Raw genomic sequence first — 27745 nt, 5'->3', positions numbered from 1 at the left:
GCTCTCTAAGCAGCAGTGTTATCTATAAAGACAGGCAATGATACCTAAACTTCAAGTCTGCTTTAAGAGTTAAAAATAAACATACTAGCAAATAGTTGCGTGCATGCGAAATCGCTTCAGTTGCATCTGACTCTCTGTGACCCTATGGACTGTAGCCCACCAGGCTCCTCTGTTCAAGGGATTCTCCAGGCAAGACTACTGGAGAGGGTTGCCATGCCCTCCTCCAGGGGATCTTCCCGACCCAGGGCTTGAACCTGTGTCTCCTGCAGCTTCTACACTGCAGGTGAATTCTTTACCGCTGAGCCACTGGGGAAGCTCAGCAAATAGTTGAGTATTCAATAATTAGCTGTTGTTCAGCTGCTCAGTCATGTCCAACTCTTTGCAACCCCATGGACTGTAGCACGCGAGGCTTCCCGGTCCTTCACTGTTTCCCAGAGTTCCCTCAAACCCATGTCCACTGAGTTGGTGATACCATCCAACCATCATCTTGCCCCGTGTATAATTTGTCTACTTTCTGATAAATAATGCATGCAAAATTTTCACCCTTATATAACTTCAAAAAAATTATCTTGGTGAAACTAGCAAAGGGGAAAATGCTAGGCTCCTTTTGTTTCCACCGGCTGCTGCTGTCGCTGCTCAGTCACTGAGTTGTGTCCAGCTCTTCACGACCCATGGACTGCAGCACGCCAGGCCTCCCTGCCCCTCACTGTCCCCCAGAGTCTGTCCAAGTTCATGTCCATTGAGTTGGTGACGCCATCCAACCATCTCATCCTCTGCTGCCCTCTTCTCCTTTTGCCTTCAGTTTCTGGTCACTACTGTTACATAAATAAGCATCACTAAACTAGAATACTACAAGGTCAAGAAGATTTTTTTTTTTAAAGCAAACATAATTTTTAATGAGAAACATGTTGGCAAATTATGTGGTTATTCAAAACATGTTGGTAGGACAGAATTTCTTGGAGCAAATAAAGAGGGCATCTGTGAAAATGTTAATTTCTTGCAATGGTAAAATAGTGAAAGAATTATTTCACAATGTTAGGTCACAGGTTGATAGCTACAGAATGAAATGAAAAGACACTGTGTATTACTTCAAGAAGAATGTTTTATTTTACAAAGCTTCATTTGACTTTAGTCACTGCTGATGAATGACTTGAAACACACTTGAAATTACACAGAGAAATAGGAATTTTCCCACTTTATTCCTATTTTTGTATTTTTAAAATATCTATTCTGTTTATCTTTTTGAGTTACTTTTATTCCACCTGTATCTTTCCTTACAGGTCCATTACTTTGAATAAAAAATAGTTTCTGTCTAATTTTCTGTAATTTTTTTTCCTTGTAGTTTATTGTCATTTTGATCTCAGCTTTCAAGACATACAACTTCTTCTCTAAAAGAAACATAAACGGCTGATCAAAGTGTATTTGCAGAAGCCAAGTTCAGGTAACTGAAGCAGTAGCCTCTCCAGATAGTACGTTTGACAATACAATATTTGGGTTGAAAATAAATTGCTACAGAACCAAAACAAAGAACATATTTTATATTACACTTTGATGTTTAACAGAGATCAAATGACATGATTTGTTAGCATAAAATAATAGATGAGTACTTTTTAAAAGTCATAAACAATATTCAACTTAGGATTTAAATAGAGCCATAGTTATGTTTGATAAAACCCCAAACCTCTCATATTTAAAAATCTTTAAATTGACGTTTTATTACAATGTAATGAAAACATAATGGACTATCCAAGAACCACAACCAATATCAGTATTCAGGAGATAAAACCTCTCCAGACATTATATTTCACGAGAAGAAAATTAGTTGATTAATGGAGTCCACAAAACTTAATATACAAGCATAAACAATTTGAACCAGAATAGTATGACTCTAGGATAGACCTCAAATTCTCCCTGAAATTTCTGTTTCTTCACTTCTTCCCTATCCCTGGAACCTAAAGAATTGTTTTCAACATCTTAACTGCATGAAAAGGTAGGAATTAATTTAATAGCAACAGGCATACCAGAGAAAAACAAGGACAACAGTAATGTTTGATTTTTCTTACAAGTTAAGCAGAAGGTGCTATTATAGCAGGTTTTGTTGTTTGTTTTTGCAACACGGAGTATTTCTGCCAAGATCTAACAATATTTTATGCATTTCAAGTGATCTTTTTTAAGAAATAAAGATTTTTCAGGAAAACTAGAACATGTGGATATTACTTTCATATAATCCAAATAACAGGACAAGTTTCAAACTTACCAAAATTTACCTGAACAGTTACATTTAGCTTGAATAAGAAGTATGAAAACAAGGCACTAGAGTCATGAAATTCAAAGTTTACAAAACTGCCCAATTTCTATGAATTCATAGCCTGAAAAAATTAAAATTTAGTATGAATTTTATTTTAGGGTCTACTTTTTATTCTTTTTATTACTAAAATCCTAATTTGTCTTGGTTTTATATATGACAATGCTTTTTGTATGTGTTTCTCATATTGATCCTATCCTATCTGCTGTGCTTTCTTGAGTTTTCTTATTGACCTGAATGTGTATTTTTTCAGCTTCTTTTTGATTTACTCTATTTACTACACACTATATTTTTTGATGTCTAGAGTTCTTCGGAGTTTTTTTTTTTTTTCCTTTGTAAAAATGTAAAATCCATAGTGAAATCCACAATTTTTATTGAATATTTTACAATCTCATTTTTAGGTCAAAAGTAATTTTAAAAATCTCCATTTCAGAAATGCTTTTTTCAATGATGTAGCTTTAAACGTCAATCTAGAAATTACATCTTTTAAATAGTTTTCAAAAATACATCCAAAAGATTAAAAAAATCAGTAAACCCACATAACTTAAATATTAAATCAGATTAGGAAGGCATAATGGTTCTCAGAGAATTTTACAGTGAAATCAGTTCAAAAACAAGAGTTAGAAAACCCAAACTGAATAAAGAATGGTGCCCTTCTCTGAAGTTAATGTGAGGTTTATGAGTTAATGCGCAATTACAGGAGCTAAGTTTCTGATTCTGTTGCTTTAAATTTCTAAACATGAAAATCCTAGGACATTCACATACCAGAATTTCCTAAAATTTGATTAAAAGCTAAAAAGGTACTTGCTGTTTTTCCCAACTCTTTTGTGAAAAACAGAGTGGGAAGAGTAATAAATTGAACCCACATTTCTTTGCTGTTTAATGCATTTTGATGTCACATGGGCAAAAATGTCAAAAGCTAGTGAGGACGGATTTTTTTTTTTTTCCCCATGTTCCCCTCAGCACTTTTTTTTTTTTAATTCCAAAAAAGGCCAGATTTCTCAAAAATGTGTTCCCTGGTTTGAAACCATGTATGTCAAGTTTCAGCCCAGAGCAAATGTTTATGGCTAAGTAATAAATCCCTGAAATTCAGGGTTCCTATGGAAGTGCTGACACAGCCCTGCCTACCATGCAGCTGGGTGAATGGCGCCACGATCGTATCTGCTAGAGATTCTTTTAAAAGTGTGCAAAATACTATCTTGCTTTAAAAAAAAATAGCCAGCAAGAGTTTGATGCCAACATAAACATGCTTTTAACCCATCATGTGCTAATGTGCAGAAAAGCCATTAATAGAGACTAAGACGCACAGCATGGCAGTAACAGGAAATGTACTTTCAAACTTCTCTTGGACTTTTAACAGGACTTTAATCAATTCCATAAAGCATGAGTAACAGTTAAAACTGGAGGGCATTTTTGCTCAGAACTTAAGAAGGAGGTTGCAGTGCTTTGCCAGAGAAGACAATTTGGAGATTGGGGTTGGGGGGCAGTAGGGAATCTGTGCCAAGACACACAAAATATACCCTGGCTCCTTATCACCCAGTACATCTTAAGGATATTTTGCTAAAAAAAAAAAGTAGTATTTTAGTAAACTCTGACTTATTTTGTCTCTTGCTACACCTGTGTTAATGATACTCTATTCACCAGCTTAAATATACACACATGTTCTTGAAGGTGAAAGTGTTGGTCGCTCAGTTGTGTCCAACTCTTTGAGACCCATGGACTGTAGCTTCCTGTCCATGGGATTCTCCAGGCAAGCAACTAGAGCGGGTATTCTCTTTGCCAGGGGATCTTCCCAGCCCAGGGACCGAATGTGGGGCTCCCACATTGCAGGCAGATTCTTTACCATCTGAGCCACCAGGGAAGCCTTTCCACATTCTTAGCAGGAGTTTAAATGTGAAATTGCTTCAATCAGATCCTTTTACAATCTCTCAGAAAATGTAACTTGGGCCTTCTGTGAATACCACTCTTAAAGATGCTGAATCTACTACCTGTCTACAGCCATACCCTAGAATTTGGCAGTAAACAGCCACCTCACTCATGCCTGGGCAGGGTGGAATGAGTCCGCATGAGCAGTACATACCCACTCTTACAAAGTCCCTGGGGACAACCATGTGTGCCAGAGTCACAGGCAAATGGAAATTTTAAAAATCAAATGAGTTTTCAGGAGGGAGGAGACATATGTACACCTATGGTTAACTCATGTTGATTTATGACAGAAAGCAAACCAATACAGTAAAGCAATCATCAATCAATTAAAAATAAATAAATATAAAAATAAAATAAAATGAGCTTCTAATTAGACTTTTGTTGCTCTAAACTTGGGACACTTAGTAGGAAATATGCAAGAGTCCATTCTCACAGATACTCCATTTCTCAGTAAGAATGACAATCTCAAATTCTCTTTTTCTCCTTAGGCCGAAAATCTCAAAAAGCACACAAAATTAGATTTGTAAGGAAGCATCAGCTATAGTATTTCTTGCTTACCCCTTTCTATTCTTTTTACATTCTTGCTTTCTTGTGTTTTGAAATCCAGTGCTATTACAGGAGGAGGGCATCATGGGGACGTACATAGGCTTTGGTGCCAACTCTAAGCACAGGCCATGTACTTATACATTATGTATACAGAGTATGTTTTCAAACCTCTCTTTTCCTATTTCTCTATCTATACGATAGAGACAATAATAGTATTTGCTTCAAAAGGATGTTGCAAAGGGTGCATAATATCTTTGGAGTGTTAAGGAGACAGCCAAGCACCTAGTAAGCCTTACTAAATAGAGAGGCTGCTCCTGATCTGGGCAGAGCATGGAGAAGACATTTATAGCACAGTCAGTAGTGATGATTGGGCTTCCCAGGTGGCCCTAGTGGTAAAGAGTCTGCCTGATGCTGGTTCGATCCCTGGGTCAGGAAATACCCTGGAGGAGGGCATGGCAGCCCACTCCAGTATTCTTGCCTGGAGAATCCCATGGACAGAGGAGCCTGGTGGGCTACAGTCCACAGGGTCGCACAGAGTCAGACACGACTGAAACAACTTAGCATGCATGCACCATAGTGACGATCATGGTTAATGTTTCTCTACAGCTCACATGGACCCAACTAGGTAACATGTCAATTAATAACAAGTATCTTGTTTTACTGCTATTTAGTAATAATTTTACGGGAATCATGACTGGACTTGTTGCTGGAATTGTGGATGACTTGTATTTTATTTGCTTCTGTCAGTCAAAAACTAAAGGAACCCAGTTTATACTGCTACATGTAATGTACTGAACAATCCCAGAAAACCTTCCATACTGGAGGCATATGTTTAATTTTTACTTACCTCTACAGACACCCCCTTATGTTAGTTACAAAAACAAAAATAATAAAACAATGACTCGATTTCTCTCCCACACCGTACCTTCCTTCACCTCCTGCTTTTTGTCTTCATTTTCCTGTTCTGAATCCTGGCCCCCTTTAGGTTCCACCATTTCCTCATCATCCTCATCCTCTGGAACAAAGAAAGAGAAAAATGCATTATATTCTTGCTTTCCAATCAAAATCTCTGGTTGCTGGTGGGAGGTAGGGGCAGAGGGTAAAGTTCTAATCACTCGGGGCAACTTCTAAGTAAATCAGTCCACGATGGATGCCCGAGATATGTGCTCATGAATATATGGATACATTATCTCCAGAAGGGGTCTCTTTGAAAGTCCCCCCACCATGCTGCTGAGAAACCGCTCTGAGTCAGCACCTGTTCCATCTATCCCCAGGCCCCCCCGCCACATGGGATGTCTTGGAATTGCATCTCTGACCTCTGAAGCTTCTTCGGAGATGGGCCAGGAACAGATCTTAAACTGTTTCCACCTGCGGCACATTCTCCGCAGGGGACACCTGCTGTACAGACCACTCATTTCCAGTTTCATCCTCACCCCGTTGATTTGGTTTTGACCTACAGGAAAGGGTTAAATGCAGGTCTGACCCCAGGTCAGATGCCATCGGCAAGGAAACAACCGGGGTAGGCCCCCCAAAGTCATTGCCGTTGGCCTGGGAGAACAGAACTGACCTGAAATGGCATTTACACATTCAGAGCAACTCGCGCATTAATGCGCATTTAATGAGCGCTAACAAATGGTACCGGTCGGCCACCACCACCAGATGTTCCAGTGCCCTTCCTGCCCTATGCAAATGTGCATCCCTTGAGTCTCTTCCCCCTAAAACTGCCTTTCTTGGAGACCCCTTCCACTGCAGAGTGCTTGAAACCATCAGTCACAGGGTAGAGGGTGGGGGGACGAGACAAAGTATCACGACAAAGCCCAACTTACAGGAATAAGACAATGTAAAAAATCAAAACTTGCTTCTGTGTTTTTTAAATTTATTACCTTCACTCTTCAGTATCATATTCATCATAGGTTACTGATTCCATTGGTTCAAGTGGAATTTAAAAGAAATGCCTTCACTTCCTCCATATCCCCTCACTTACTCATATATTCATTCATTTAACAAATATTTGCAGACTTTCTATAAATTCAAAGCTCTGTGGAGAGTCCCATTTCCATCACAACAAATCCTGAAATTTATAACAACTCAGACTTTCAGCTCCAACCATTGAGAGAATGTATTATATAATGCATGTTTAAATGTAGCCTGAAACAAACAAGTGTAGCCTGAAAAGCAACTCCAAAAGTTCTGCTGTATTAAGCAAGTGATTTGTGGAGGGAATATCCATTTTAAGAATATGGATGTGTGAAGTACAGTATTGCAATTTATATACTGGAAATATCTCATGCAAATTTTCAATAGAATACAGCATCTATATGTGTGTAGATTGTGGAACCACCCTTATTACTTTATAATCACACTATATACATATCAGAAAGAAAGTAAGATGCCTTTGAGAGAAACTGTCATTTATTATTAACACATTAACACATTTATTACTAATACATTATTACTAACACATACCTGTGAGACAAAGACATTCACTTAAAATTTTGACAAGTACACTGCATTACCCAGATATGTAGATGAATAAACCTTTTAACATGTTAAACTATAAATAATACACCTAAATCTTTATATGTAAAGATATTACTGCTACCTATCCATTAAAAATCAGCTTGGAAAGTCCTGAGAAAAATCTTCACCTTGACATGTTATATATTCCTGAGCCAAAGATCAAACACAAAGCCCAGGGAGGTGCTAGCAGGAGGGAAGTTTCTCTTCTGGTAAACCTTGGATGGAGAGGCAGTTTTCAAAAGGCCAATAAGCTGGGAAGTAGCTCTATCTCTGAACCTTCTAGAGACCTTTATTTAAGTCCAATGGGTCCCAGAGCCATTCCCTGGAACTTAATAAATACAAGTAAAATACAACAGATATAAAGGTGCCAAATCCCATGTTATGAGTTGAATTGCGTCCCCCACCCCAAATTTATATGTTGACTTCCAAACCCCCAGGACCTCAGAATGTTGATCTGACTTGGAAATAGTGTCACTGCAGGTATATTAGTTAAGATGAGGTTGTGCCAGAGTAGTGAGGGCACCCGATCCAGCACGACCAGTGTCTTCATAAACAAGGGGAGATTTAATCACAGAATCACACGCAGGGAGAACGCCATTGAAGATGAAGGCGAAGACTGGAGGGCTGCCTCTACAAGCCGAGAAGTGCCGAAGTCTGCCAGCAAACCACAGAGACACGGCTCGGATTCTCCCTCACAGTCGTCAGAACCAACCGGTCAACACCTTGATCTTGGAACTCTAGCTTCAAGAACTTCGAGACTTTCAATTTTTATTGTTTAAACTGCTCAGTTAATGGGACAGTGTTACGGCAGCCCTAGCAAACTAATAAAGCCAGCAACGTGCCTTAACTTCTATGGTTTTATAATCTAGTGAAGAGATAATGAGACACACAGTTGTGGTTGTTTAGTCACTAAGTCCTGTCTGACTCTTTGTGACCCCATGAACTGCAGCACAGTAGGCTTCCCTGTCCTTCACCATCTCCCTGAGTTTGTTCAAACTCCTGTCCACTGAGACAGTGATACCATCCAACCATCTCATCCTCTGTTGTCCCCTTCTCCTCTTGCCCTCAACCTTTCCAGCATCAGGGTCTTTTCCAATGAGTTAGCTTTTTGCATCAGGTGGCCAAAGTATTGGAGCTTCAGCTTCAGCATCAGTCTTCCCAGTGAATATTCAGGATTGATTTCCTTTAGGATGGACTGGTTGGATCTTCTTGCAGTCCAAGGGAGGTCTCAAGAGTTCTCTCCAACACCACAGTTCAAAAGCATCAATTCTTTGGCACTCGGACTTCTTTATGGTCCAATTCTCACATCATACATGACTACTGGAAAAACCATAGCACTGACTAGACGGACCTTTGTCAGCAAAGTGATGTCTCTGCTTTTTAACACTCTGTCTAGATTTATCATAGCTTTTCTTCCAAGGAGCAAGCATTTTTAATTTCATGGCTGCCGTCACCGTCTGCATTGATTTGGGAGCCCAAGAATATGAAATCTGACACTGTTTCCACTTTTCCCCCATCTATTTGCACAATAATCACACCTACAGCAGTGATGAATGCTTTATTTGCATCATCTAATTTATATATCAGAACTTGGTACCACCAACCTAATTCAATAGATGAGGAGACAGAGTAATTGCCCCCAAATCTTCCAACCATGTCAAGCTTCACGTTCTCCCTGGTTCTATGTGTAATGGGGTCTCTGGTCTTTAACCATTAAGTGCACTGCCTCCCTAAACACAGCTGTCATGAAACAGAAATGTCAGGGGGAGACACCTGAAGCGCAAAAGGTGTGCTGCTCAGCTGCAATGCAAGCAGGGGTGTGTGGAGGCTCCTGGAGGTGGCCATCGCATGGAGAACGCTTTCAGTTTCCAGAGCTCACCACACACAGCACACAGGGCATCTATATCAAGACCATCAGGGTGGAAGTTGCTTAGCTGTGTCCGACTCTTTGGGACCCCATGGACTGTAGCCCGCCAGGCTCCTCTGTCCATGGGATTCTCCAGGCAAGAATACTGGAGTGGGTTGCCATTTCCTCCTCCAGGGGATCTTCCCAACCCATGTTATCCATCCACACTGTATTCTTACTTACTCTGTGGAATCCACTCTCCTGAGACCCGATTCAGCAATACTTATTACAAGCCTTGCTGTATTCCTTCAGACAGATAAGAGTCACAACCTGGGTGGTAACTGCATTTCAAGGCACGTAATCGGTCTGAGTCCAAGGTTGGGGTCTACCACTTGCAAGCCCCTCACTCAGCATAATTCATAGGAACTCTCTGAGGCCCTTTCCCTCATTTGCGGAATTGGGATAATAACCTTTCCTCAAAACACAAATTTATTATAAGACTAAAGGATAAAATTGTTAATGTGAAACTGCTTTTTAAACCACCAAGAGAGCTGCAAATACCCATCCAGAGAAATCTTCGAGCAAGTGCTGCCTAAGCTTGTATGTCAGCAAACACTGAGGAGCACTTACAGTGCTCATGTGCCAAGAACAGGACAGGGAGCCTCCCCCCAAAAGTCTGTGCTCATGTCATGGTGCTCCCATGAATGAGCAGAAAGCAGCTGAAAGCAAACATACGCCGAGTCAGGTAACTAGGACAGAGACAGAGAATGCTGGAAAGGGGCATCGGGGGTGCTGATCAGGGGAGGAAGAGGCGAAATTTTAAACAAAGTGCTCAAGAAAGGCCATACTGAGCAGAAACTTCAAGGTGTCCAGGACTGAGAAGTGAAGATTTCAGGGAAGTAAAACCAATAATCAAGAGGTTCTTCCACCTCCCTCCATAGACCCAAAGGGGAGAACAGCTCAAGTTCTAAATTACTTTAGTCTTAGTTCCACTGAATATAGAAAAACAATTGTGCTTTTATTAGAATCACCTAGGTTTTTTTTTTTTAATGAAAAAGAAAATTATTATTATTATTTTTTGAAAGCAATGGTCTTTTATGGGTGAATTTTTTTCACATTACTTAAAGAGGTTTTAAAAAGCAAAGCAAAAGCAAGTCTTTTGTTTTAATTTTGGAGAACCACCTAGTCTTTACATTCACTTTTCTTAGTTCTTAAAATGAAGTCAGTTTCACCAAATGACTTTGCACTAGACAGCTTTAAACAACATCAAGCTCCTATTTTTCGCAGACACAAGGATTTTTAAACATTAACTCCTAAAAGAATTAAAAAGAAACATCATGACAGAAAGTGGCCACTTAGAGCTTTTTGGAAATAATATTATTCTATAAGGGCCTGGCTATAAAAAAGGGGTGGGTTTGTAATAGAAGTGTGTTGGTTTATTTTTGAAGTAGGTGGGAAAATAGCAGGTTATCTAAATCTTTAAATAGAAAACACTTCCCCAGAGAATATGTTTTCAATGAGTTTTTAAAAACCCCAACAAATATTTATTGTGTTTATAATATGTGCAAAGTCCCATAATGAGATACGATGAATAAAAGAGAAATAATTAAAAAAAAAACAGTACCGTTTTAAAGTGGTTATAAACCAGTTGTAGGCATTAATTTTTAATGGCCACAGAATTCTTTGTCTATCAGCTTTTTAAAGACAGAAAGTAAGTGTTTTGGTGAATTTGTTAAGGAAATAAAACATAAGAGACAGGCTTGTCTCTCTGCATACTGATATGTTTGCCTTGCTCAGCAAAGAGAGTATATTTTTCTTTAAGATTCTGGTTTCCTTTCTGGTGCAATTGGAATTACTTCTGTTGAAACCATTTTCAAAACAGTTAAATAACTTTAAAGAAAAGGATTTATGTAGAACTGCTATAGACTACTGATATATGAGTTGTGCTACTAGCTCATACCCGGTTACATTTCCTCTGTGATTGGAGGGGGGAAAAAATTACCACCCATGTACGGTTTCCTGTCCCAGGTACACGTGAGAAATTAAACTACTGGCAGAAGTTAATTACCTGTCGGTCTAAGGGACTAATTTCAAACAATGGCATCTTTTAGACATTATTTTATTCAGCACCTAAATTCTACCCTCTGCAGTTGTTGCTTTCTTTTTCTGTAGTTGGAAAAAAGTTTGGTAGCTACTGTCCTCCTTCCTTAAGATATTCTTGAGGTCTAAACACGAGTAACTGCATGTTCTCCGAAATTGCACATAACACACTTAGTCCAGGGCCTGACCCTGTATATGAGCTCCAGAAAAGTAAGTTTCCGCCACCAGCCTGGTGGTTAAGAACGAAGCCAATGTCACCACGCTGAGTATGCCACAGTTGTCTGACCGCTGAGCTGCTCTGATGGCCTTCCCTGGAGGCTCAGATAGTAAAGGACCTGCCTGCAATGCAGGAGACCTGGGTTCAATCCCTGGGTCAGGAAGATCCCTGCAGAAGGGAATGGCTACCCACTCCAGTACTCTCGCCTGGAGAAGTCGCAAAGAGTTGGACACAACTGAGTGACTAACACTTTACCTTTCTGATGACCTCCCAAATCTGGGACTTGGGGATAGAAGTGCAGGGAACCATTTGTTATTGTTGGTAACACACCACCAAGACCCTTTTCCTGGCAGCACAGCTGTATTGGTGGCTTGCTGGGACCCTACTTTCTCATCCGAAAGCCCCAGAGAGACATTTCCTGCTCTCCATTTCCTGGTGACCAGGACACAGGCAGGATCTGGGCAGTCAGACCGAATGCTCCTAACTGGGCCTTTGTCTCTGGGGCCAAGAGGCAAAGCCAAGAAGACACGGAGGATAATGAGGGGCAACACGCCACCAAGACTGACATCCTGGCCAGACTGCTCCAGAGACCCCACGCTCTGGGTTCCCTTGGTCTTGCCCTTTCCCAAGCCTGCTCCTTTGCCTCCTGTTGATTCTGTGAGCACCAGATTTCCTTCCAATAAATCTTATTAGAGGTGATGTCAGCACCAGATTTCCTTCCAATAAATCCCCCTGGATTCAGTGCCTGCTGCTTGCAACCAGAACCCCGAGTGACACGGGGCGGCCCTCTGTGAAGAGAAGGGCTTGTGTTTTATGAGGTCAGTGGGTCCTTTCTTTCCCCAGCCTCTCAGGACCTGCAAAACCCCAGGATAAGAGGGTCTGAGGGCCTGCCCCGAGTCCTTGACGCCCTGCTCCTGGCTTTTCACGAGGGGTCTGTGGCTTCATGGAAGACAGATAAGTCTGGTCAGGGGGAGACAGATGGGAGGGAGCAAAGTGGGCCATTTCACTCCATCCTTCTTGACTCCAAAGGGCACTCTGCTGCTGCCAAAAGGGGGAAGCAGAAAGCAATTACCGTACGGCTTCAAATCGAACAGGCCAAAGTCATGTACTGCTAAGAAAATTGATCGCTGCTAATTAAACTTTAACACAGCATCAATTCTAATGTGAAAAATTGTGAATGTTGGAATTGATCAAATAATGAGTGGCTTAGAAATGAATAGAACACTAGCTTCCAAAAGATAAAAGGGATGATGGCAAGAACATAGAGTCAATTCTATTGTTGGTGAAAAGACTTGGATAGATAAAGAAGGCCTTTTTTTGTTTGTTTATTTTTTGTGTATTTTACTTCTTTTTCTTTTTTTTTGGCCACACCACAGGGCATGCAGGATCTTAGTTCCCTGATCAGGGATTGAACCCATGCCCCCTGCAGTGGAAGCATGGGGGTTAACCACTGGACCACCAGGGAAGTCCCTGTTTTTTGTGTGTTTTAGATGTATTGCCCTTAACTTAATATCAAATGCCCTGGCCACTTTTATACAATTCTATGTATAGCTATTTCAGATAGGGATTCTTTTTATAACATATTTTACATGTTCTATAGAAAAATCGAGTTAATCTCTCAAATTAAAACTTATAAAAATAATTCACCTTAATGAAGATATTCTTTACAGTTCTGTCTTTGGCCTCATCTTTTCTCACGTCAGATGTCACTCTGGATAATATTTACATTTGTCTTTACTGGTGGCTCAGACGGTAAAGAATCCGCCTGCAATGCAGGAGACCCGGGTTCAATTCCTAGGTTAGGGAGATCCCCTGAGGAGAACAAGACAACCCATTTCAGTATTCCTGCCTGGAGAATCCCATGGGCAGAGGAGGCTGGTGGGATACAATCCATGGAGTCAGAAAGAGTCAGACAGGACTAAGCAACTAACATTTTCACATTTCACTTCCATCATCACTCATGAATGGGTATCTCCTGCCAAGATATCCCCTCAAGGCTCCAGATTCTGTGTTGTACATTTCAACGCAAATGTCCCCCAAGGTGTTCACACTCCACATATTCAAAGCAGAACCCCCCACCTTCGGCTGAGAGCTCCTTTGACTACATTCTCCATTCCCCCCACCAACTGCACACCTTTCACATATGGGTTCACAATTAGGTATCACAGTACTAACTTTAACTCTTCCATCAGAGGTTATAACAAGGGGTCTCTACATTGGTTCAATCCTTCCTCCAAAATCTGTCTTAAATTCGCCTCTGTCTTTTCTGCACTGTCCTGATCCAGGCCATTACCATCTCTCACCGGGAGTATTATAGTAGTTTTTTTGACTGGTCTCTCTAAAACTACATGTCTTGCTCTGTGTTTCTAGTAGTTTCATTTTTAATTTTTAAAAAATACATCTATGTATCCTTTCCCCACCAAAAATATTCTATAGTTCCCTATAAATTGCAGCATAAAACCCCACAGCTTCTTATCTCTTCCGCCTCAACCTGCACTCTGAACAATGCACAATCACCGAAAACCCCAGTAGGTACACGCCTCAAAAGCACTACATATTTTTTCTTTCTACCAGTCTTGGTCTTTCCTCCAGTGTCCAGGAGGTGATTATTACTAATTCTTCATGATGCAACTCCGGAGCTTTAACACCTCTTCCCAGGCAGATCTACGGACACCTTCCATTGTTCTCCCTTGGATCTCCATGATAATACAGCCAAGAAACCACTTGAAATTAGGTTCTGCATTTATCGCCACAACTAGAAGAAAAGTCCCTCAAAGACCTACTCTTGATAGTACCATCAATGTCAAGTACAAACACTAGCAAAAGCAAGATGGGTGATGGTTCTGGAAAGGCAGTATGAACATCCTATAGCTCCTTAAATGACAGAACAAGTTTGGACTTCTTTCTGGAGATCAGTAGCCCCCTTTTGAATAAACATCTGTTGTTGTTTCATCGCTGAGTCATATCCAACTCCTCTGACCCCATGGACTATAGTCCACCAGGCTCCTCTGTCCATGGGATTTCCCAGGCAAGAATAATGGAGTGGGTTGCCATTTCCTTCTCCATGTGAATAAATATACATCTCATTTAACCCAAATGTATTATTTAAAATTGCAAAAGGAATCCAAGACACTGGAAATGCCAAATACGGCTTTTGAAACCTCACTCCTCTCCTTCTTGGCCAGCTCTTTATGCATATTCTGATACACCTAAGGGGTGGCCTGACCCTTGATAAAAATTGCTGCTGCCACCCAACCCTGCAGAGAATCTGGAGGCATTTAAAAATGCAAGAGACAAGGTCTAATTTTATTTAAGAATACAGAGGCAGTATGGAGCTGGAAGGGAGTGGGAGAGCCTGGAATGAGGGAGACAGTCAGAAGGTAAGCTATAGCCCTAATCCAAGCAGCAGATGATGAGAACTTGGCTGGGGATGGTTGACCGCCAGTAGGCGTGATGAACTGAACTGTGAATGCAGACATGTGTTTTTATAGCAGACAGTGAGGGCTCTCGTACAGAACTCACTCAAGTCACCCTATCCTTGGACCGGCTTTGTGGACGGTTTGCCAACTTCACCGGGAGTCCAAAGAGAGCCACCTCCTGATACGTATCACGGCAGCCAAAATAAAGTATAACATGCACCACTGAATGCTTACACAAACCAAGGTGAGCGCCTCGGTGCTTTCAAAATATGCAGCAAAGACATATTTTGTGGGATTTTCAGTAAGCACTTTGTTAAATATACTACATGCTAATATTTAAAAAACCTTCGCTTTCTGGTCTAGAAAAATCTGGCCAGAGCAAAGAAAACATACATTTCTCATCATACAGAGCACTCCTGTTAACACTCTAGGCCACATCAGTTCTCTCCTAAGGCTCTAACATGACAGTACTTGGAAAGTTTACTTCCTGATGGAATGTCACACAAGGCCTTGCAAATGGGAGGAAATGAAGGAAAATATTTAAAGCGAGAGAGGAAGCCAGAGAAGAGTACTTTTTAGCAGCTGTTTCTGAAACCTGTAACTGTGCTGATACATGAAATGTGTGTGGCAAATATGGGCTGAATCGAGTGGCCATGGATTAGTCAGCTTGCATACAAGGTCAGAGACCGGGAGATTTTCCCTTCTGGAGATGTCCAGGCAGGAGCCCAGGGATAACCTCAGCTTTTGATGTTTGGGGCTGGGAAAACTTGATTGATCTCTATTTCCATACATTTTCCTCTTTAAAAACCATCAGTGGCTTCCTATTTCCTAGACGAGCTCAGTGTCGAAGGCCTATGACTAGCTAACTTCGACTGAGTTCTCCAGCACTGCTCAGAACAGAAGAGTCCTTGACTCATCTGTACATGCATTTTGTTGCCAGAAACCACCCCCATCTTTCCTCTCTTGATTCTTTTATGCTTTTCAGGCCCCCATCTCCTAAGTTTCCACCGGAAGTCATGGAGTCTTCAGCCATGATCAACTGGGTGAGCTAATTCATACTAACAGACTAGAGAATGGTCACCCCAGTGAATTAATCTCTAATGGCAAACTGCAGTTCTTGCAGGATCTAGAAGGGAGAGAGATTTTGAAAGAGCCAAGTCACCCCTCAAAACAGTCCTCTATTCTGGAGTCTTGGTAGCAGAAGCATTCATTGCACAACTCCAGAAAGAGCACTGCCATTGTGCTCTATGTGAACAGAGCCTCCTTGACGCGTCCAAGGCACAGGCTCTGTGTCTATTCTTGGCAGTTTTATTTGTATAGGGGTGTGTGCGCCGCGCACACACACAGACACACACACACTCTGGGCAATAATTCAAAACACTTAAAAATGCAAGTCTCGGCTTCTGGGAAGGGGAGAAGGGACTCCTAGCTTTCTTTACAAGACTTAAAGCCCTTTTGCAGCCCACTTTTGATTTTGGACAATCCCATACCCTTCCCTTTGTTTCTTCCATCACTTCTTCTACTGTGCAAACCTGTGCTTCCTCTTAACAGCAGCATGACTTGTAGAAAAGAAAACTGAGGCTGCAAGGACAGAAATATCATCATACCTAACTTTAAGCAGCAACCACAGATATGTCCCAGAAAAAGTAGACCCCAAGGCCTCCAGGCATTAAAATGGTTACTGTGTTAACTAGTGAAGACAGAGTAAAATACGTAGATGCCATTTAGAAACATTATTTTGCTTGTAAAGAAACTGTAAGGAAAAAATGGTACCTTGCATCTTTAAGTTTGTCAAGTCTGACATTTACTGTCAGAGCAGTTGTCAGGTCCATCCCTGCATGCAGAAGTCATCATGTTCTCTAGCATTCATCTTGTTTTTGTCCTTTTTTTGGTGGGGGAGGGGTGTGTGTGCTTTTTTTTTTTAATTGAAGTATAGTTGATTTCCAATGTTGAGTTAATTTCTGCTGTATAGCAAAGTGAAGTGACTCAGTTGCACATATACATACATTCTTTTTCATATTCTTTTCCATTCTGGTTTATCCCAGGACATTGAATATAGTTCCCTGTGCTGCAGGAGGATGTTGCTCTCCATCCATTCTATATGTAATTGCTTGTACCTACTAACCCCAGACTCACAGTCCATCCCTCCCTGACCCCTCCGCACCCCCTGGGCAACCACAAGTCTGTTCCCTACGTCTGTGAGTCTGTTTATGCAATCTTTTTGTTAATAGGATCAAATTGTGAATTCTGCCTCTTTGTATCCCCTTCACTTGCACAGCTCCCTATGTACTCTCTACTTTTCTACCTCCTTCTCTTTGGTAAGGGCCACCATGTGGCTTACCGTCAGGGTCTCCTAGCTGGCATTCTTAACTCTAGTTGCTCCCAATGCCTGCCCTTGCTACCAACTCTTGAGAGTTCCTGTGCCATGCAGAATACAAGTTGGATTCCTTGGCCTCGTCTCTAAGTCTTCTAGGTAAGAAGACTTGAAGACTTCTGGCTCTAAAACCACCTGTTTCCTGCCGACCTGCCTGCACCTCGTTCACCCCCCTCACCCCATCCACGCACACACTTCTGTCACTGACACTGCAATACTGCACAAACCACCGCAGTCCATCTGTCCTTCAGTTCCCGTGGCTCCCTCAGCCAGACACTCTCCCTCCCTTCCTTCTTGCAAAATACGAGCACCTAATATGTGACAAGCACTATCTCAGGCGCCAGAGATACTGCAGTGAGCAGAACAGATGAGACATCCTGCCCTCATCGAGCTTGCATTCCAGTGGCAGGGACAGAAAATAAGATAAACAAGGAAAGCATAACGTAGGTTAGCGAGTTGCAAGCACTAAAGAGACCAGCAATACAGGCCAAGTGGTGAGTTTCACAATTTTGCACATAGGTAGCTAGGAAGGGCCTTACTGAGAGGTGGGATTTGATAAGAAGACTCAAGGAACAGGCTCTGTGGGTAGCTGGGGAAAGCATTCTAGGTAGTAGAAGCAAAAACACAAGGGCAGGTTTCGCCTGGAAGGTTCAAGGCTTTGAATACCTTTGTATCTTCCCTGCATGTAAAATCCAGCTATACTTCAAGATCTGATTCAAATGACCCCCAGCTCCCCCAATCCTTCCTGTTCACCCTTGTTAGAAGGGATATCTTCCTCATTTAACCCTTCACAGCACTTGAGTTGAGACTGTCTTAACAATTTTCTGTATCCAGTCAAAGAACTATCATGTTTCAAAGTAGGATATGTATCATTCTCTATTTTATTCAGGAAATCAACTCTGAATATTCACTGGAAGGACTGATGCTGAAGCTCTAATACTTTGGCCACCTGACATGAGGAGCCAACTCATTGGAAAAGACCCCGATGCTGGGAAAGATTGAAGGCAGGAGGAGAAGTGGAAGGCAGAGGATGAGATGGTTGGATGGCATCACCGACTCAATAGACATGAATCTGAACAAACTCCAGGAGATAGTGAAGGACAGGGGAGCCTGGTGTGCTTCAGCCCATGGGGTCATAAAGAGCCTTAGCAACTGAACAACAACAAATTCTATGTACTATTTTAAGTAGAGCACATTTCTGTGCGTTTCTGGGCTTTCTTCTCCATCCAAAATTCTGAACTTCTTGGGACTAGGATACATTAACTATTCACATTTATTTGCCCCAATATGTGTGTTAAGAAAATATTCTTGATTGTTTTAAAAGTTAAGAATGTCATTTCCCCCGGGGTTCTGAAAAGCACATTTTCTCAGCGGTTTCTCCAGTGTTTTAGCTGGATCACAAAACTCTTCGCTCCGTTTCCAATTTTAAGGTTCCTTTCCTTGATCACTAGGTCTTGTCAACATTGCCAGCATCTCTTCCCTAAACTTACCCAGAGCCTCGCTATGCTCACGCTGAGGTTCCCAATCCTCTGTCTTGTTTTGTGTCCTGGTCCCTCGGTATTTGCTCACCACCTAATGTGTGCTCAGATGTGTACTAGGCATCACGGAAAAACAACAGTTATCCATTTATTGGATCATACATGTTAAGCTTTGTGGTAAAGGTTTTATTTCATTAGCCTGTTTAATCCTCCCAACAACTCACCACGGCAGACATAATCGTTCTCTAGCCCAGCGGTTTCTAACCTTTTTGGCACCTGGGACTGGTTTCATGGAAAGCAATTTTTCCACAAACTGAGGTGGGGGATGGTTTAAGCATGATTCAAGAGCATTACATTTATTATGCACTTTATTTCTATTATAATTACATAATAGTAATAATAACAGATCATTAGGCATTAGATCCCAGAGGTTGGGGACCCCTGCTACACATGAGGTTTTTGAAAGGAACGTGATCAATAAGACCAGCACTAGAGGAAGAACAGAGACAACATTCAAACTCATGTTTTGCAACCCCTAAACTCCCTCAACTTGCTACTAAATCATACCAAACTTTGTAAAGGAAGAAAAGGGACCTGTGATGGATATTTTTGACTTTGACCACCCAGAATCCACCACGTCATGTCTTTGACCAACAGCCTTTCTACTCTTCCTGGGTGAACCCATCCCTCCCCACTCTCAGCTAGGCAAATCCTTCTTAAGATTCAAGGGGAAACGTTGTATCTGAAGCAGTGACCAACGACATGAAAGCTCTGTATTTCTCTCTGGACTACCAGTAGAGTTTCCATAAAATCTACTGTCCAAATTGGGGTACTTCTCAGAGGAAATGGGGGTGCAATTAATGTTTAAGCATGACATGGTGAAGGGAGACATGGCAGATACAGATGAGGAGAGTCTGGACAATCCAGGATGTGTGGTCACCCCTGCCGCAGGACAGCGGGCTCCTCCATTACACTGGTCTATGTGACTGTTCTCGCCAAAGCAGGACACGTGGTTGCTCTAACCACCAAGGAAGTGGATGCCTCTCCTTCATTGGATTGGGTGTCATGCCCAACATGGAACCAAAGGCTTTCTGGCTCCCTATATGGAACTTGAAAAAGAATCAATAAAGAAAGAGCATGGCCAAGAGTGGTAACTAACAGTCTGAAAGCTAAATTGAGTAGTAACTGAAGTCACCATCGACTTTTATTTGTTAACAGCAAACAAATGTTCTTTCGGCTTCAGTAATTTGGGGGTGGTTTCTCTGTCACTGGCAACCAGAAAAGCATGAATGATCAGGAACTAGTAACTACTGACTAAGTGCTCTGTACTCTTTGTAGTTACTCTGTAGTTTCTGTACATGATCTCTTTTAGCGAGGACATGAGCTGCAAGGTAGTATGGGGTTAAGTGCCTGAGTCCTGTTGCCATGCCGCTCAAGTTCAAATTCTGATTCTATCATCTAATAGTAACTATGGGCCACTTACCAAACCCCGTGTACCTCAGTTTTCTCATCCACTGATTACAAAATTGCTCTCCTTGGTTAATGATGGTTCTTTCAAGGCTTAAGATACTTAAAGAACATTTTTATTACTATTGCTGAGGAAACTAAGATACAAAGAGGTTAAATAAGTTGCTCAAAGTCAGACAGCTACTAAATTATAAGGCAGGTTTCTGAACCCAAGTTTTTGAGGCACCAAATTCCACTCTGTTTCATGTGTCCACGCTGTCTCCCAGCTCCCTGAACTAAGCAGGAAGAACAGAGATGTCTCAACGGGTCTGGAGGTAAGAACAAGCATAGCCAGTGGAGACACAAGGTGGTGGAAGGAGCAAAGCTGTGTTGGAACGAGTTGAAAATGAAATCGCCCGCCACCCACATTCACTCACACAGACCCCAGCTTCCTGCGCCGAGCCCGGCTTCAGTACAGTTTTAGCACAGTCGGTGGTCGCTTCACAATCTGCCTATAGTTTCAGAAGCGTTCCCACCTACTTCCGGGAGGGCTACTTGAACCATCTCGTCCCCTCCAGCACGAGGCCCTGCTTACAGGAGGCACCCTGCTCCATCTCTTCCCACGTGGGTTCCTCTGCCCTTTGCCAACCCTGCTTCAACTGAGCTAGTTACTTAGCTTTTCTTCATCTTGCCAAGAACTCTCACGTCTCATGGCTTTTCCATCCGCTGTCCCCTCTGCCTGGAATACCCATTATCCAAATAGTCATGTGTCTTTCTCACGACTTGTTTTTTTTTTCCTTTTTTTAAAAAAAAATTATTTATTTATTTATTTTTTCAGTGGGTTTTGTCATACATTGACATGAATCAGCAATAGATTTACATGTATTCCCAATCCCGATCCCCACTCCCACCTCCCTCTCCACCCGATTCCTCTGGGTCTTCCCAGTGCACCAGGCCCGAGCACTTGTCTCATGCATCCCACCTGGGCTGGTGATCTGTTTCACCATAGATAATATACATGCTGTTCTTTCGCAACATCCCACCCTCACCTTCTCCCACAGAGTTCAAAAGTCTGTTCTGTACTTCTGTGTCTCTTTTTCTGTTTTGCATATAGGGTTATCGTTACCATCTTTCTAAATTCCATATATATGTGTTAGTATGCTGTAATGTTCTTTATCTTTCTGGCTTACTTCACTCTGTATAATGGGCTCCAGTTTCATCCATCTCATTAGAACTGGTTCAAATGAATTCTTTTTAACGGCTGAGTAATATTCCATGGTGTATATGTACCACAGCTTCCTTATCCATTCATCTGCTGATGGGCATCTAGGTTGCTTCCATGTCCTGGCTATTATAAACAGTGCTGCGATGAACATTGGGGTGCACGTGTCTCTTTCAGATCTGGTTTCCTCAGTCTCACGACCTTTTTAAGAGTCCCTGTTCAAATGTCAGCTCGTCTGTGAGGTCTTCCCTATGCAACCTATACAACAGGGCATCATGCCTCAGCACATTTCGTACTGGCACATGGTACTTGATTTTTTCAAAAACTTTTTATTTTTTTATTGGAGGATAGCCTATGAACAGTGTTGTGATAGTTTCAGATACACCACAAAGTGACTCAGCCATACATATACTTCATTAGTGTTAGTGTTAACTGCTCAGTCAAGTCCGACTCTTTTGTGACCCCATGGACTGCAGCCCTCCAGGCTCCTCTGCCCATGGGATTCTCCAGACAAGAATAACACAATGGGGAGCCATTCCCTTCTCCAACATATACTTCATAGCACTGATAACTAACTGATTTAATACATGTATGCATGTATGTATGTATGTATGGCCTGCCTCCTACCACTGAGAATGGAAATTCTACAGCATCAGTGACTGTCTCTTTTCTGCTCTACCCAAATCACCTAGAAAACAGCAGGGTATGTGGCAGGCGGGCCATAAATACTTATTGGATGATAAGATGACTGAACGCACAAGAACAGCAAGGCAGCCTTGCCTCTTGCAACCAACACACATGGAATTCCTTAACCCCCAGAACGATGGCAGTCTCTGCTATAGAAATCTGGGACTCACATCCTTGACCTTGTCCTGGACGCTTACAACTCCACAGGTCTGGTTCCTTCAAATGGGAATTTTCTATCTCTTTAGCACTTTGGTTCTCCAGAAAATGAAAATGAGTGCTTTCTGCTGAACTTCCATTTCAGCATTTTCTCTTTCTGGTGTCTACCCCCAGCCCAGAGAGAACTGATCTATTTTCCATCTGGAAATACATCAAAATTCATCACGGTCCAATTCTCAGGGAAGATCATTAGCACATTTGTTTGCTTTTATCCTGGCATTAACAACTCTATTTGGGGCTAAATCATTTCCCCTGGTTTCAACGTCAAGTTTTCCCATTGGCTCAAATATGAAGTCCCTTGTCTGTCAATGTAATAATTTTCTATTAATTATGAAAGAAGAAAGCAAGCAGTTTGAGAGTCTTAAGGGAAGCATTTGTCTAATCCAAGAAACTGATTTTTCCAGTTACTTGGACTAAGTACAGCCCTCAGTTGTGGTCAGATTCACAGATTTCAAAGTGCCCCCTTGTTTTTACTTTCTGGTCAGTCTAGACAGACATGGTTCATTCCTTCATTTTTCAAGCTGTTGAAACATCACGTTGGTCAAAAGAATCTGAATCTCTAGAGACTGAACTGAGCCGTGTTTCACCAGAGACTTCACAACTTTCTACCGAATATCCCTTCAAACAGAACCACCTCAGTGGTACCAGGAGAGATTTCACTTCAAAGGCTCCATGTGAGTGTGAGAATGAAATTGTGACAACAAAAACAGTAACCGCTATTGTCCCAAATGGAACTAGAGTCCAGTGGTGAGAGTATGCAGTCCTGATTTTTTTTCCTTTTGCCTGGTCTCAGCTATTTCAGTTTCAGCTGGGTATCTTTACTCAACCCAATTGTCCCCTTTAAATACCAAGCTTCTACTCCTTGGACACATGTTCTTGAGAAACTACCATGTGCAATACTGGCTCCATTGTATGGGCCACAGAAATGAATCAACAGAGGTGCTTAAACTCAAGAGCTTGGCATCTGGGCAGAGAAATGGCAACTGTATGTAAATATCTATATTGGAAGGCAGAATGCTTGGATATCTGGTCCACGGAATCCCCAAGGGGTATAACTTCTTAAGGGACAGTGTGAATAGGGAAGGGAGGCAGATTTTTTTCAAGGAGTTTATTTTCAGTTGGGTCTTGAGGAGTGGTGGGATCTTTAGAGGGACGCAGAGATGGGAATGCAGAGTATCATCCCACGAAGAGGAGAGGGCATGGATGAGTACAGAGCAATGGAAAGATGGCAGTGGCAGGCAGTTCAGCAGAGGAAGTAGTGGAAAAACCTTAAACATCAGGATAAATACCTAGCTAAGGAGGGTCACACACATTTGCTATTTGATTCACACAGCTCTGCTGAGAAGAAGCATTGTGAATCCTCGTTGCTTTAACTCATGTCAAAAGGACTTTTTAAGGATCCTTGGGTACTTAACAGCGCCATGACTCAAGAGAACAGTTTTCCCATCAGAAAATTTGCAGCATGTAAATTACCTACTTTTTTCCCCCAGAGATAGCATAGGGAAAACATGGTCTTATTCACAACCATTTGTTACATAATATGGCACTTGTGGTAAACCCGCCTCCCAACGCAGAAGATGCAAGAGACACAAGTTCGATCACTGGGTCAGGAAGCTTCCTTGGAGGAGGAAATGGCAACCCACTCCAGAATCTTGCCTGGAAAATCCCATAAACAGAAGAGCCTGGCAGGCTACCACCCATGGGGTTGCAAAGAGTTGGACATAACTAAACACTGAAAAATGAGATAAATACGTTAGGTCCTTGAAGATTTATTTTCTCATCCCTAAAGCAGGGATCCTAATTTCTGTGCTACTTATATAACAAAGTTGTTGTCTGAAACAACAATGTAATGGAGACAGAGATGCTTTGTCACTGATAAAATGCCATTAAGTGTTAGTTATTAAGGCAGGATAATTTGTAGTACTAATTACAGCTTTTTGATGCCCAATGGCCCACTCGGCCACAAAAATGTGCAAAGTAGGAAGAAGGTTATGTAAGAGAAAAGGGAGACATTCCATCTGGAAGGGAGCTCTTCCAGAAAAGAAAAGGGAGATATTCTCATCACAGAAACAAAGGACTGAGAAGATCCACAGAGACAACTATTGTTGGGTTGTGGTAGAATTTGCGGGTGAGGAGTTCAAACAATGGGGCTTCCCTGGTGGCTCAGCAGAAAAAGAAAGAATCCACTTGCCAATGCAGGAGACGTGGGTTCAATCCCTGGATTGGGAAGATCCCCTGGAGAAAGTAAACGGCAACCCACTCCAGTATTCTTGCCTGGAAAAACCCATGGACAGAAGAACCTGGTGGGCTACAGTCCATGAGGTCGCAAAAGAGTCAAAATGACTGAGTGACTAAACAACAAGTTCAAACAACAGATCACAAAATAAGGGCTCAAACTATCAAAGTTCTAAGTCTTGTTGACAGGAGAGTGTGCATGTAAGCTATGGATCATTAAGCATTTAGACTGAGTCAGTGCTTACTGCAGGCATGAGCTTGGCTTTGAAGGACAGGTGAGAGTATGATGGACAGGGAAGAGAGTGTTAGCATCTGTATTATTTAGCTTAGGTGTTCTGGGCTCCCACTGCAACCTACACTTCCCTCTTTAAGGGCACAAGCCCATGGCGTTGCGAAGAGTCAGATACGATGGGCAACTGACAAAAGAAAACAAAAACTGTGGGGGCGTTACATTACACTCTCCTTGTACTCTCAGCTCTCTGTCCGGTGTCTGGCCCATAAAAGCGACTCCTCTCTTTGGTGTTAAGTCAGTCCAGGTACAGGATGAAGGATGGTGTAAAGTCAGGAGATGATGAGCACGCATTCACGAATAAGGGAAGAAGAACCATGTGAGACGGGAGCAAGTAACGAGAATGATGGTGAGGCTGGACACTGTGTGATAGACAGCCTGGAAGCTGAGTTAAGGCTGTGAGTTTTGATGGAGCAGAGAGAACAGGGAAAATTTAAGTATTAGATGGGAGCCATGCAATGCAGATGCTTCAGCTTCAGCCCTAGCTTTAATCCAGTCGTTTGGTGGACCAACCAAGGAGAAAAAACCAAAATCATAACTGCCATGATTTCAGCATGGTATTCCAGTGAAATCCATTTTTTCCACTACACATGACGACCCCTATTCCTGTCCTTGGATACTGCTGAGGTGGCCACAAGGTTTTAAAATATCACCTCCTATTTTTGCCTCCATCTTCTGCCATTCCATTTCATTCCTAGAGCTTTCACATAAACTCAGACTCATAAATGCATACAGCTGAAAAGATCCATAAAGACAGCTGTGGGAATATTGTGAGAATTAAGGGTGATATGGGTAAACCACACGGCATGATGCTCAGAAAAGGAGATAAAAAACCAGGTAAGTAGGATTTTCTTCTTTTCCTCCTCTTCCTTTTCCTCTTCCTCCTCCTCCTCTTCTTTCTCCTCCCTCTAATGATCTAGGTTAGTCTTTTCATCTAATGGGTGAGCTATGGCCGTCTATGTAGTTGAAGTCTCTCCAGGTTCACCCAGTCAGCTAGCGGCAGACCTCCGGTTAGAACTCAGATCTGACAGCTGTCTCTCCAGTGCTCTACCTGCATCTCATGTTGCGGCTGCAAGACTGTCCCAGAGACAGAGAAAAGCCCAGTTCCAATCAGACTTGAAAAAGCAACGTGTTTTGGCAGTGGAATATCTGACCTGCTCTCAGCGAGTTTCACCTGTCAAGATGGCCACATCACGGATTTACTCCCCTCCTCTAATCCCAAGTTTTCTTTCAGAATGAAATCATTAAATTCTACAAAGTCATCAAAGCACCCTGTGGCTTCTGGCCAATCCAACGTGGACCATCAAACCCTTACTCCTAGAGTCCATGCTTGGCAGAGGGCAGTCTGCAGGCACACCATTAAAATTCAAAGATTCTTTAGGGGACAGGCTAATTAGACCAAATCATTCAGACAGGTCTAGACGGTGCTGAATAGGGTTTAGGATCTGGATCGGAGCCGACTGTGGTCCCACAGGCTTGGCTGCTCCTATCGATTTGCAAAGGCACTTCCTTCCTTGCTTTGTGGTGTCGAGTGTTGGCCTTTTACAGCAAAGTGAAACCTTCTGGCCCCACATTATTTGTCACCAGAGGAAAAACTAAGAAAAAGGATAGCTTTGCTCCAAGCTGACATGCTTGTAACGCCTCAAGTTGCTGTTGCTGCTATCACTGTTTAATTCCCCTTTACACTGAAGCAAGTCAATCAAGTTGGCAAACAGTTTTCTACGCAGTTTGTTTAGGAGGGAAACAGGAACAAGGAAGGCTGATGGGAACGTTTCTACACACACCTCCGCCCCCGCCCCCACCCCAGCCCTGCCATGGCATTACTTCAGCCCTTCAACGCTGCTGGCTGTTGGAAGTCATTATGGAATGTGAATCCTGACACATAACATCTCCTTGCTTAAAACCCCAGTATTTCCTCATTCCTCACACAGAGAAATGCCAAATTCCCTAGTCTGGTGTACACCGTCTCTTGTGATTTAACCCTTGAGTAGTTTACCGTCTTTATATCTCACCACTCCTCTCGTGTAGGCTGTATTCCAACCATTACATCTATGTGCACTAGTCTCACAGGACAGAATATAGGAATGGTGAAGAATACAAGCTCTGTCAGGCTGCCTGGACCCTGGGATGCTAGGACGGGATGCTAGGATGGGATGGGATGCACCCTGGGATGCTAGGCTGCAGAAGTCCCAGGGGACACTCTTCACATTGTCGCTAATGTTAATGGACACTTACTAAAAGTGCTAGGCACGGTTCTCCCTAACAGTCATCTCACTTCAACCTTATAGTAACCTACCAAGTAAGTATTATTATTAGCCCTCCTTTAACACGGGAGGAAGCCAAGGCTAGAGAAGTTAAGTGAGTTGGAGCAAGTTGATGCAGTTGGTACATAACAACTGGGATGTAAACCAGGTTGAATTTCATTTCAGAACTCAAGGAATGTTCCACCCCATCATGCAGTCTCATGGTTCTCTCCTTCACACTTACCATCCTCTTGGATTCTTTTATCTTTGGGATTGAGAACAAGTCACTGAGTCAGCTTAGCTGGAAGCATGGGCTCCATCTGAAATGTGACTTCTATGTCAAGCTCCTATCTCCAATCAGTTGATAGATTTGACCTTCTTAATCTCCAAAAGATCCCCTAGCTCCTCCTCCCTCTTACCTCACTGCCATGCCTTGATTTCAGCCCCAATTAATTTTCTCCCAAATTACTCCTGCTGCCTCCTAACTATCCCAGCCCTGCTAAAATTCTGCTGGTGCATCTTCAACCGTGGCTTCAAGCTCAGCAGCCCCAGTACTGCAGGATGTGGTTTGGACTCTCTCACTTCATCTTGTATCGCTGTCCCATGGGATTCCCTTGCTCAGGCATTCAGAGCCTCTCACAGGTCTCCCCACTGTGTGGCTTCATCCCTCTGAATC

General features: G+C 42.3%; 1 protein-coding gene across 1 annotated transcript in view; it reads right to left on the bottom strand.

The window, feature by feature from the left end:
• Positions 1 to 27745, bottom strand: part of DYNC1I1 (dynein cytoplasmic 1 intermediate chain 1) — a 370725-nt gene that overhangs the window by 144753 nt on the left and 198227 nt on the right. Inside the window, exon 7 of the mRNA XM_061166296.1 lies at positions 5703 to 5792. Within this exon, the coding sequence (XP_061022279.1) occupies positions 5703 to 5792 (90 nt within the window). The remainder of the gene's footprint in view (positions 1 to 5702; positions 5793 to 27745) is intronic.

Source organism: Dama dama, chromosome 18 (assembly GCF_033118175.1).
Source record: "Dama dama isolate Ldn47 chromosome 18, ASM3311817v1, whole genome shotgun sequence".
Taxonomy (NCBI): domain Eukaryota; kingdom Metazoa; phylum Chordata; class Mammalia; order Artiodactyla; family Cervidae; genus Dama; species Dama dama.
This window is presented reverse-complemented; position numbering and strand designations above follow the sequence as displayed.